This window comes from Corythoichthys intestinalis, chromosome 20 (genome assembly GCF_030265065.1).
Source record: "Corythoichthys intestinalis isolate RoL2023-P3 chromosome 20, ASM3026506v1, whole genome shotgun sequence".
Classification (NCBI taxonomy): domain Eukaryota; kingdom Metazoa; phylum Chordata; class Actinopteri; order Syngnathiformes; family Syngnathidae; genus Corythoichthys; species Corythoichthys intestinalis.
In genome coordinates this window covers 6,374,662-6,387,887 of record NC_080414.1, presented here as the reverse complement: position 1 = coordinate 6,387,887, position 13,226 = coordinate 6,374,662, and the positions used below count along the sequence as shown (strand labels likewise).

At 39.0% G+C, this 13,226-nt stretch overlaps 1 protein-coding gene across 10 annotated transcripts in view; it reads right to left on the bottom strand.

The window, feature by feature from the left end:
- Positions 1-13,226, bottom strand: part of ctnnd2a (catenin (cadherin-associated protein), delta 2a) — a 542,938-nt gene that overhangs the window by 291,889 nt on the left and 237,823 nt on the right. For 7 of the 10 annotated variants that reach the window (XM_057823756.1, XM_057823762.1, XM_057823759.1 and 4 more), the window contains 2 exons: positions 9,742-9,776; positions 6,741-6,845 (listed from right to left, as the gene is read on the bottom strand). In XM_057823756.1, coding sequence (XP_057679739.1) covers positions 6,741-6,845; positions 9,742-9,776 — 140 coding nt within the window. The remainder of the gene's footprint in view (positions 1-6,740; positions 6,846-9,741; positions 9,777-13,226) is intronic. The other 3 variants (XM_057823757.1, XM_057823763.1, XM_057823754.1) reach the window with 1 other exon arrangement.

Sequence of the window (13,226 nt, the reverse complement as noted above, 5' to 3'; positions counted from 1 at the left end):
GTGCCACTACTGAAGAGCAATCTCAGGCTAACCATGACTAGTTTGACATGTTTATTTTTACAGACATGTAGTGTAGGGCTGCAGCTATCGGTTACTTATGTATTAGATGAATCCATCAATTAGTTCAAATAATCGTGTAATCGGATTAGGAACATTTAATGTGTTGCAGAATGAATTTTAGGACATGTAAAATAAAGGCAAGCTTAGACTGCACTTTAAGAAGAGTATTAAATGCGAAGACAAAATTCCTGATTTTCTTCAAACAATGCAGGATTGCACTTTCATTTAACAGGAGCAAAAAATACATTTAAAAATAAACATTCCTGAGCTCAGCCTTAAACGGTCTTAAAAAATATAAATGCAGCTCTATGTACAACAAAAGAACAATTGGCTAACATGCATAGCAAAAGTCCGCTAGCTTAAATGCTATACTGCTATGCTATACTATGCCAATGTTTAAAAAATTTTTTTTTTTTTTAATGCTTTTAATAAATCATTCAAACACATATTCCCACAAAAACCGCCACCACAAAAGTTGTAGAATAAAACAAACAACAAAAATATATTAAATCCATATATCAATATATCAAAACAAAGCATCACAACGCCACTAATTAAACGAATCCTCAAAGCAGCGAAATTTGATTCAAAGCTTTTTTCTAATCAAATTACTCGAGTTAATCGATTAACACTGAAAGGCGTCAAAAGACCCCGATACAAAACTGACTACTGTCAAACAATAGACCACTCAAAGAAGCAATCAAGCAGGTCACCTCCCTACACACTCCTGTGGAGTCGCTGCCTAGGTGTGACTTGGGGGTTTGACTCTGGACAGCTGCAATTAGCATCTTGAATATAAGGGGCAGTTTATATGGTGACTCTGCGACACGAAGACGCAATGACTGAGTAGCGGAATTGCCTCGTGTGCATATGGTGTTGGCGAAGACGGAAGGTGAAGACGAAAAATTCTGAATCCTGCCTCCAAAGTGGAGGAATTTGATTGCGGGGGCTTGAGGGGAGCTGGCTCCGCATGCATATCAAAAGCTCCTGCCGCGCGGGACCCGCGCCGATAACGTCAGCACTCGTACAAGTCACATTGGGCGTGCGCAGCTGTACTATTAAACATTAAAAACAGCAAATGGCGGCAGCAAATGTTTCCATTTTTGTGCCTTTCTGAACAAAGAAAATGCCATTGCTTGGAGTGGGCGGACATGTTGTCCTCCGGGCTGAGGAGGTCAAACTTCATCATTCGCTGTCGCCTTGTAAATCTGCACTGCCCCCTCTTCTCGGAGAGTCACCATGTAAACTGCCACTATGAGACGGGTGGACTTCTTGGTGGGTCTCGCAAAGGAATTGGCTAACTCGTGGGCGCAAAGAAGGCGCAGGAGGAAAAATTGGTTTGACAACAACCTCCAACACCTAGCCCCTGTAAAAGGGCGAAGTGTTATTTGTCACTACATATTTTTTTTAAATTTATCTATTTTTTTTATTATTACACCGTCCCTTGTACAATAGGCAAACTGCAGCTTTTGAAAGATTTAAAAGGGTTGTCCGCCTGATTGCCTGCCTGAACGGTCCACTGTCCGACAAGCAACAAGTGTCCAACTGAAGAAGCCTACTCGGAAGGGGGAGAGAAAATGACCTCTTAAGGTGTTCATGACCTCAGACAACCAGCTAATGCCACCTCTCTGTTTCCATACAGTTTACAAACACATACAGTATGTGTGAGACATACTGTAAGTCTGACCACAGTATGGTCCATACAAATAAAAAAAACCTGATGAGTATGTTCCATTCGGTTTTCACAGAGGATAAAACTGGAAGAGTTGAAGGGACAAGTAAACACTTAAAAAGAAAAGTCACATCCTGTCAGTAGTTTGGTCTATTTTATGGTGGCTTTTTCACCACAACCTGTCTTCTGGGTTTGAAAGTGACAACAGGCCAGCTAGAACAACACCAGTTTACACTTCCCCCATCAACCAAGGCACCCCTGCCCTGCAAACACTCGAGATGCTAATTGGAGCAATCAAATCCTGTGGTTTTACGAGTGTGAATAGGAATGACTAATGAGGACCATAGTGCTTACAGAAGATATGCTGATTAGGGTCAGATGATCCTTCTCTGGTTACGAAAGTGATTTGTATTGACTGATCCACCGTTTGTAGTGTTAGGGGCAGTTTACATGGCGACTCTGCGACACAAAGACGCAATGACTGAGTTGCGGACTCGCCTCGCGTGCATATGGTGTCGGCGAAGACGAAAAATTCTGAATCCTGCCTCCAAAGTGGAAGAATACGATTGCGGGGGGTTGAGGTGGGCTTCCTCGGCATGCATATCAAAGGCTCCTGCGGCGCGAGACTGCGTCGTTAACGTCAGCACTCGTACACGTCACATTGGACGCGCGCAGCGGTGCTACTAAACATTAAAAACAGCAAATATGGCGGAATGTCGGCTTTAATTTACTGCTTTAATAATATTTTTTTAATTAAATATGTTGAATGTTTCAATTTTTGTGCCTTTTTGAACAAAAGAAAAATGACATTGCTTCGAGTGGGCGGGCATATTTTTTTTCCGAGCTGAGGGAGCTTGGTGGGGTCAAAGATCATCATTCTCTGTCGTCCAGTAAATCTGCACTGCCCCCTAGGGCCTGGCATGAATACTACATCGTTTTCATGCGGAATCGCGACATTGTTCAAATGGAGACGCAAATGCAAATTTGACATTTTTCGTATTCTCGGAGAGTCACCATGTAAACGGCCCCTTAGTGTTGATAGTCGCAGCACTAATCCAGTGTACTACATCAAAGCTGCTATGCTAGCGCCAACAAACTGCTAACTGCCATGGGCTGAAAATAACGTACCCTTTATAGAGTTGAATTTATAGTAAACTTTTCCCAAACAATTTTAGCTGTCTGCAACTTAGTATGGTTCTTAAAGAGGATTATAAAGGAAATATAAAGGCGGAAAATAGGAGATATAAATGCTTTTATTGTACTGAAACCACATAACAACACACTGTCGATATTTTATTTTTAATCAAAGTACATTTTCCGTATGAAATCCTTCTAAATCCTCCTTGAGACTATGTTTTAGACAGGTGCTCCAACTCCAGCGTTCATTTTTCAGAAAAAGGCTTCCAGACCGCGACGCCGATAAGAAATAAACAATGAGCGCCATTTTGAAAGCCTACCATGAGTGCCTACCCCAGAAAAACTAAAGTTGTCTTATTTTTCAGTCTCTATCATCCGACGACTTTCTCCCTGCAAACTGAGATCAACCTCCTCAGTTTCTTTCCTTCACAAAACACTTGTCTTATCCCATCCCCATGCAATCCCTTGCTTGTCATGAATTATTAACTATTACTTTGTGTGAGCCGGAGCTCCCAAAGCAGTCAAAGAGAGCTTTGGTGTTACCGTACGAAAAAAGAAATATGTACAGTACGTGTTTGTTTCGGGATATGGGTTGGTGCAGGCTACTGGGAGTATGGAGGTCATATATTTAGTGTTGTATGAGTGAGGCTGAATGTATTACATGCATTCATTAAAAGCTGCGCGTGTGTATGCGTGTGCCTGCGTGTAGGCACTAAAACCTCCAAAAATAAAAAGATGATGGCCATGACTGAAAGAGGAGTTTAAAGATACAATTCACACGTCAATTCGTGACAACGGGAACTTAACTTTTGAAAAATGATTATTATTTTACCTCATGTCACATTCGCTGCATGATGAATTGAATTAATCAGCACCCACACATTGAGATGCAAGTGGGAGATGTGCATTTGCAAAACAGCAGGAGCACCACAATGGAAGCTTTCATAAAATCATTCTCTTTCTTATTTCCACCAGGCACGTTTCAAAATGATCGCTCACTTACACATGCTAAACTGTTTCTTATCTGAATATAACAGAAAATGGATTGATGGAAGCTACACCCGCAGCTATCATAACCCAACCATACATTATCATGCAATACATTTACCGTAATTTTCAGACTATAAGACTACTTTTTTCCCCTCATTTTGAATCCTGCAGCTTATAGTCCAGTGAGTGCGGCTTAATTAGTTCGGTTAATAGGCAACCCTATTTCATAGCGACGTCATAACACTGCCATAAGACCGTAATAATTATGGCATAACACTATCATGGGCATTATTGAATGCTTAACACAAATATAATTAAGTGTCATTCGGCAAATTATGTCACTAACTCCATTTATGTCCAGCTCGGATCACAAATGAGACGTCGCTACAGTAATCACATGACTCCATTATACCAATCAGACACAAGCTTTCCTATTCAATCACGCGGCGTCGTGAAGCACCGTAAAAAATTTAGTTTTCGACAGCGCGCTGCCGTCAACATGACTCAAAAGCAGGGATTTTAATCCCTCTCCCAGTTTTTATTTGGCACCGATTGACCACGGAAAACCAGAGATATGATCCTTTTAGTTTCATAGTATGAAAAATTTTATCTCCACTAGAGGGCATTCATGCTCTTTGGACGGATAATGCTTCATTTCTGTACATTTTTTTTTCGCCTGGCCAGAATTCAATGATTTTTTTGGGTATTTCTTTGGCTTAATGTGGTTATGTAATAGGTTACGGAAAAATAATAACAGTAGTATTGAGTTCATTTTTTTTTTTACACTTGTAGATTTAGTGAATTTTTCTTTTATCCCAGACAATAGTTACACGTGGTTTAAATACCTGACATGCGGAAATGTTCGCCAAAACATGTCAGGTATTTAATCCACCTATAACTATTGTTTGGGATAAAAGAAAAATTTGACTAATATATTAATAACAGTTTATATAGATACCACTGTTTATAAAAAAGATATATATATATATAATAAATCATACAACACAAGCAGTTACTCACAATGTTACTAATTACTTGAGTATTCTATACACCAAATAATGTTTTTTTTTACTTGTACTTGAGTACATTTTTATTGATGACTACTTTTACTCCCACTTGAGTAATTTTGAAGTAACACTACTCTTACTGGAGTAAAATTCAATGATTAATTTTTGTATTTCTTTGGCTTAATGTGGTTTTGTAATAGGTTACAGTATAGTATAATAATAACATTTTATATTGATACTATTATTTTAAAAAACAACAACAACAGAAAACAAACATCACAAGCAGTTTCTCACAATGTTACTCATTACTTGAGTTTTTTTTTCTTCACCAAATACTTTAGTTGTACTTGAGTACATTTTTGGATGACTACTTTTACTTTAGTAACATTATTTTGAAGTAACACTACTCTTACTTGAGTAAAATGTGTGGCTACTCTACCTATCGCTGCCAAAAATCAACAGAAAATGACCTGTAAATGCCCCAAAACCAACACGAAGTGACCCGTAAATGCCCCAAAATGAAAAGGAAGTCACCGAAAACCAACAACAAATGTGGAAATGCTCCAAAATTTAGTCATTGCCTTGCATTGGCTGCCAGTGATGACCATAGCAGGGTGGCAACCCTCCCACTTCAAATGGATTGGATGTCTAATAGAGATAAACTCATTCCAATTCACAGCAGAAGGATGAAAATAGCTTATTTTATTGTTTATTAGTTGGTTTGTACTAGGGGTGTGACAAAATATCGAAATGGTGAGATATCGTGATACTTTGTATCCCAAAAGGTTATCGATATGCTCCTGCCAAGAATCGAGATATCGTTTTAAAAAGGTAATGTAATGTAAACTTGTGCATTTATTGAAGATTTAACCACAGCCACCTCCCCAGTGCCTTTGCCTGACATGCAGCCCCATATCATCAAGGACTGAGGGAATTTTTATGTCTTCTTCAGGCAATCATCTTGTAATCATCTGTAAATCTCACTGGAACGGCACCAAACAAAAGTTCCAGCATCATCACCTTGTCGAGAGTCTGCATTGGACAAGGTGTCAAGAGTCAAAAATCTGCATTGGACAAGGTGATGATGCTGGAACTTTTGTTTGGTGCTGTTCCAGTGAGACCTTAAATGGCCCAAAATTACCTAATCGCTTGGCATTGACTGCCACTGACAGCAATAGACTTTCAATCCGTTTGAAGTGGGAGGGGTGGCAGCGAATGAACATTCGTTCATTCGCTGCCATCCCTCCCACTTCAAATGGATTAGACATCTACTAATGATATGATTCCAATTCACAGCGGAACCTTGTTTTTCTGTTTATTAGTTGTTTGTAGAATATCCTAGAATGATTTCCTGACCAGTGTATCGATAATCGTATCGCCATATCATGAGATCATTGTTATTATGAGCCTTGTATTGCAAATCCGATCATATTGTGCGGTACCTACAGGTTCCCACCCCTAGTGACCAGTGCACTAAAATAAAATTCTATTTCTTCTGACCAAATCCAACAACTGATGCTGAAACGGATGTTTTTGTTGTTGTTTTCTACTTCTGAAAAACTGCCTTATCATGGTTTAACTAACTAAACTTGATAAGGACAAAAAGACCTGGATCTTTCTACAGCTGAAAGAAAATTGAAAAATATACACATAATTATTTCCTATCTACAAATGAACACGCTTGAGAGCAAATCTGAATAAATCCCTGATGTTTGTTTTTTTGCACGCTTGTGGAAGTGTGCTTTGTTTTGGTTGGAAGGTCTGCTTTGAGGTGTGTCAAGAACACAGCAGTGTGTAAAATAATTAGGATTCAATCAGACCGTATTAAAGTCCCCTGTTGCTTCTGAAAACACACACACAAAAAGCACACTTACGTTCGACACCATCAAGGATTCCTGACTCCTGGAGGGAGCGAATGCAGGAATCCACCAACTCCAAACCTGTAGTCAATTCATCCTCAATATCCTTTTGTCCATCTGCTGAGAAAATAGAAACAAAAATCAATGATTTTGGAATTGTGAACAACACACACTTAAAATTGTCATCTTTCATATAGAGTAGCTAGTATTTTAGGGATGTCCCAACCGCATATTTTTGCACCCTAGTCTGAGTCACCCTATTTTGAGTCCCGATCAGATATAAAGTGTTGTTTAAAAAAAAAAAAACTTTTTAACATGTTACCGTCCCACCGTGCCGCCTTCATAATGTGAATTATTTCTAAACAAAAATAATGTAGAAAAATGCTTCTTTATTAAATGCTTTATTGAGTGAGATCACTCAAATCCATTCATGCTAACGCTCACTTACACAATGAGTTGCCACAGCAGTATGGAACCCCCATAAGGTTTGGGGTTCCATATAGCACACTACTGCTAGTGTTTTACAAGCTAAACGATGATTGACACATTCGGGCCTTTGATGGTAGAGCTACCAAGCTTCTCTGGCAAGATCAAAGCTACACCCCGTCAATCATCGTTAATGTTAAATAGCTAAGTCTAGTGCACTGCTGACCGATGATGTTAATCTTACTCTTAAAAAGTAATTAATTACAGTTACAAATTACTTCTCCCAAAAAGCTATTGCGTTAGTAACTCTGTTACCTGGACGTAAGAGTAATTAGTACTAGGCAAAGTAACTGGTGATAATTTTGGGAGGCTTGGCAGCGATCGCATCGCCGTCAATGGCAGTGAAAAATGATCACTCATTTCAAATGAATTAATGACTATTTTAGGTCGGGTGTCGAAAAGGATTATATGTCGGTGCGATCGTATGTCAAGTTACCAATGTATATATCGTATTGGCCCAAATATAAGAGGGTGTTTTTTTGCATTGAAATAAGCCTGAAAAAGAGGGGGTCGTCTTATATTCATCGTCTAGACAGTATACCCATTCACGACGCTAGATGGTGCCAGATATTATTGAAGCGATGTTCGGTCATGACAGATCTCAGCTACTCTCCCAATTCACGACGCTAGATCGCGCCAGATATCATTGAAGCGATGTTCTGTCATGATAGCTCTCAGCTACTCATTATTTTATTGCAATGTTTTTACTTATTCAGCTTTGTTTCAAGACTACAGTTACAGTTAGACTTCACTTTGATGGTTAAACAAGAATATCATAGAAAAATTCTTCTTAATTTAATGCTTCATTGAATGAGTCCACTCAAATCCACTCACGTTTTGACACCCAAAGGGTTTTGGGATTCCATATAGCACACTATCGCTAGTGTTTTAAAAGCTAATTGATGATTGACACATTCGGGCCTTTTATGGTAGCACTACCCAGCTTCTCTGGCAAGATCAAAGCTTCACCCCTGTCAATCAGCGTTGACGTTAAAAAGCTACTAAATCCAGGGCACTGCTGAACAAGAAAACAGCAGGAGGGACTGTGAGAGGCTGTACAAGTATGAAGCAGAAAAACAAAAATAAATTAAATTTAAATTTTTAAATTAAAAACCTGATTCTTTTCACCCAATTTCCATCCTCTGGAAAAAAAATGGCGCGATCAGCCCAATTTCCGATCACGCAATCGGATTGGGATATCCCTAGTAGCTTTGGGTAGGGATGTCCCCTACCAGATCGGAAATTGTGCCTGATTACGTCCCTTTTAATAAGATCAGACTCGGGTGAAAAAGATCGGGTTTTTAAAAGGTATTTATTAATTTCTACTTTTAATTATTAACTCATTGGCTGCCATTGACTGCGATAGACGTCCAATCCATTGATTGGGGGGGTTGGCAGCGATCATATCGCCGTCTATGGCAGTGAAAACTGATCACTCATTTCAAATGAATTTAACAACTATTTTTTGTCGGATTTCGAAAGGATTATATGTCCATGCGATTGTATGTCGAGGTACCACTGTATATATATAAAAGAAAACAATGATTTGTACACGTACACATGCATTTATCTTATTAATTTAAAACAAAATACTGTATCTAGCTTTTTATTGGGAAAAAAAAAAAAAAGTTTAAAGTGCAAAGTAGCAAAGGATCCCTGTATGTAACGATTACAGATGTCTTAGATCCGATCACGCGATAAGAATTCGAGCCCGAGCACATTGGAATTTGTCGAAAAACATTTTTTTGAATGGCTACAAAGCAAAAAATAATTAGTGATGTATTAGTAAATAAATTACCGTATTGGCCCGAATAATAGATGGCCCTGGTTATAAGACGACCCCCTCTTTTCAAGACTCAAGTTTGAAAAAAGACTTTTTGAACACCAAATGAATTTTTATACAGAAAATAATTACAGTACATCCGAAACAAATGATTATAAAAATATATTTGGGAGAAAAAGCATGTTATTTTGCCTCATTCAAATCTTAATATCTGAACATTTAAATATGTAAACTAAAGTGCAATCACATTCGTAAATGAATAGCTTCTGGTTTTTGAAACGTAAATAAACCAATCTATTGTGATAAAACAACAAAATTGCAATAACTGAATTAACCATCAAAGTGAAGTCTAACTAACTGTAGTCTTGAAACAAATCTGAACAAGGAAAAACATTGCAATAAAATAATGCAAACTGGTTAAACTAAAAAGAGTAGTTGAGTTCTGTCATGAAAGAAAATCGCTTCAATGATATCTGGCGCCATCTAGCGTCATGAATTGGTATAATGTCTAGACCGCCAATATAAAACGACCCACTTTTTTTCAGTGTTATTTCAATGCAAAAAACACCGTCTTATATTCGGGCCAATACAGTAATTATTTGCCGAGTATGCGGAGTATTTGCCGGTATGGGGTCAGTACTCGTTATCGGCAGATCCTCAAAATCAGGTGACTCGGAACTCGAAGTGCAAAAATATATGATCGGGACATTTCTAGTTAGCGTTGTTGAACTGTGAATTGTTAATTACCTTGAGCATTCCAACGAAACTGTTCATCTGCCGAACTGCAAAAAAAAGCACAAACACAAATACATGTTATTTTGTACAAAATCGTACAGCCCCACTACACAGATGCCACAAATCTTTGAAACTTTTTCGATACATTAACCTGCATGGTACAGGTAACGCGACCAAAGTAGGTTGTTCGTTATATAAAATTGGATTAAAGTGTGAGAAAAAACTTTTATGAGACAGGTCTGATAGACATAAGAAACCATCTAGGGGAGTACAGCGGCATTCTATTTTCTTGCAAACATCCGCTAGGAATACCGCAACACTATCCCAACAGGCTTCTACTTTCTTAAAATAGTGCAAAGACACTTTACATAACTGCACTCTCTATGCAAAGATTTACATATTATTTTTTAATTTATTTTGCAAAAACACCCAAAAGTGTCGATTTGGTAGTTCTCAAGGAAAGTCCAGGAAGTCATCTGGAAAAACCACAGCACCCATTTCCTTTATGAGTCATTAACCTTCAACTTGAAGAGCATCACTCTAATAAAACAGCTACACACTTCGTTCGAGTGAGTCTACCCAAATCCTCTAGTTGCTTCCCTTTACACATAGTAGCACTTAGCGTGTTCAGGGGTGCAAAGTCACATGAATTTGCTCTTACTAAACACAAGTGTATAAAGACCGAAATGTATAAATTCGGGTTTAAAATTCTTAGTTTTACACCATTTCGGAGACTACAAACATACACTGCTGGCCAAAAGTATTGAGACCCCTGCAATTATGTCAGATAATGCTGAATTTCTCAATGAAAATGTTTGCAATTACAAATACCTTGGTCGTAATATCTTCATTGATTTTGCTTGCAATGAAAAAACACAAAAGAGAATGGAAAATAAAATAAAATCATCATCTTTTTACAGAAAACTCAAAAAATGGGCCGGACAAAAGTATTGGCAGCCTTTGAAAAAACGTGATGCTTCTCTAATTTGTGGAATTACCAGCACCTGTTACTTGCGTTTTGCACATAACAGGTGGTGGCAATAACTAAATCACACTTGCAGCCAGTTAAAATGGATTAAAGTTGACTCAACCTCGGTCCTGTGTCCTTGTGTGTACCACATTGACCATGGAGAAAAGAAAGAAGACAAAAGAACTGTTTGAGGACTTGAAAAGCAAAATTGTGAGGAAGCATGGGCAATCTCAAGGCTACAAGTCCATCTCAAAAGACCTGAATGTACCCGTGTCTACCGTGCGCAGTGTCATCAACAAGTATTACGCCCGTGGCACTGTGGCTAACCTCATAGATGTGGACGGAAAAGAAAAATTGATGAGATTTCAACGAAAGATTGTGCAGATGGTGGATAAAGAACCTCAACTAACATCCAGAGAAGTTCAAGCTGTCCCGCAGTCCGAGGGTACAACAGCGTCAACCCGTACTATCCGTCGGCGTCTGAATGAAAAGGGACTCTATGTTAGGATACCCAGGTAGACCCCGCCTCTGACCCAGAGACATAAAAAGCCAGGCTGGAGTTTGCCAAAATTTACCTGAGAAAGCCATAAACGTTTTGGAAGAATGTTCTCTGGTCAGATGAAACAAAAGTAGAGCTTTTTGGGGAAAGACATCAACACACAGTTTAAAGGAAAAAAATGATGCCTTCAAAGAAAAGAACACGGTTCCTGCAGTCAAACATGGCGGAGGTTCCCTGATGTTTTGGGGTTGCTTTGCTCCATCTGGCACTGGACTGCTTGACCGTGTGCATGGCATTATTGAGTCTGAAGACTACCAACAAATTTTGCAGCATAATAAGGGCCCAGTGTGAGAAAGCTGGGTCTCCTTCAGAGGTCATGGGTCTTCCAGTAGGACAATGACCCAAAACACACTTAAAAAAGCACAAGAAAATGGTTTGAGAGAAAGCACTAGAGACTTCTAAAATGGCCAGCAATGAGTCCAGACCCGAATCCCATAGAACACCTGTGAAGAAATCTGAAAATGGTAGTTTGGACAAGGCACCCTTCAAATCTCAGACACCTGGAGCAGTTGGCCAAAGAACAATGGTCTAAAATTCTAGCAGAGCATTGTAAGAAACTCATTGATGGATACCGGAAGTGGTTGTTCGCAGTTATTTTGTTGACAGGTTGTGCTACCAAGTATAAGGCTGAGGTTGCCAATACTTTTGTCCGGCCCATTTTTGGAGTTCAAATGATAATGATTTAAGTTTTTTTCCATTCTCTTTTGTGTTTTGCATTGCAAGCAAAAGAAATGAAGATATTACTACCAAAGCATTTGTAATTGCAGTCATTTTCTCGGAGAAATTGAGCATTATCTGACAGAATTGCAGGGGTGCCAATACTTTTGGCTAGCAGTGAATATAGTGAAGGGAACCCAAATCCCATGGTTTTAATTGCCAACTCTGCACAAATGTAAACATTTCTTGACGTACTGCATATTAATGAAATGTGAGCTGATTCCTAATTGGCTGGGGAAGGCGTGGCCCTGGGGCGGCTCCCATCGGTATTTCCACTCGCCTGCAGGACTATCACATGTCTGATGGGATTCCCGCATGACTAGTTGTAATTAGAAACACTCAAGTAGTAAAACTCAGTGTCAGGATTAGCGATCAGATAGCATAGAATAGGATGCCAGCATATTCAGACTCACAAGGGATTCACAAAAATAGTTCTACACCTCACATGGCTGATTTGTGTACATTCCACCTTTCCCACGAACATGTATTTTTGCCCCCCCTCCTCTTCTTTTTTCCACATGGTGTCAACTGATAATACAACTGGCTAACGATAGCACCAAAATATTCATAGTAGAGGTTTTCAATGTATTTCTTGTTGTTGTTTGTACTTCGTCTGTCTCTCGCTCCTTCTTTTCTTCTGTCCCTCCCATCAGTCCTTCCTGTTCGTTGCTTTCTACGAATAAACAAGGCGTGTTTAATGATCACAGTGGGAGTTTGTCATACTCCTATGTGATACATTTAAACTGTTGGACCAATCGGACACTCAGATTTCCATTCTCCATGTCAAGCAGCTGAACAGGACAGGTTAAAAAAAAATAACGATAATCTCAGCTTGTTTTTCTTTATATGATTTATTTTGTAGAATATCCTAGAATGATTTCCTGACCCATGTATCGGTAATTGCTGTATCGCCATATCATGAGATCGTCATTATCGTGAGCCTTGTAACACATCGTATCGTGAGGTACCCAGAGGTTCTCATCCCTACTTTGCCTCTTCTCCCCGTAGTCGGAATTTTAAGGATGAAGTTCAGATGTTTTTAGTGATTTATATACTGTAGATCCGTCCTTGACGATAAACTGCACAACCATCCATTGATCGTTGCCACAACAACCATCAATGCGTCATCATTGTCAGCATGACATGATAACTACAACCTGTCACTCAAAGCAGTCAGCTTGTCTTTCACACAGTGTGTGCGTTTGTCCTTATGTTTCCTGCAAATTCCAGTGGAGATTGAATCTTCCAAAA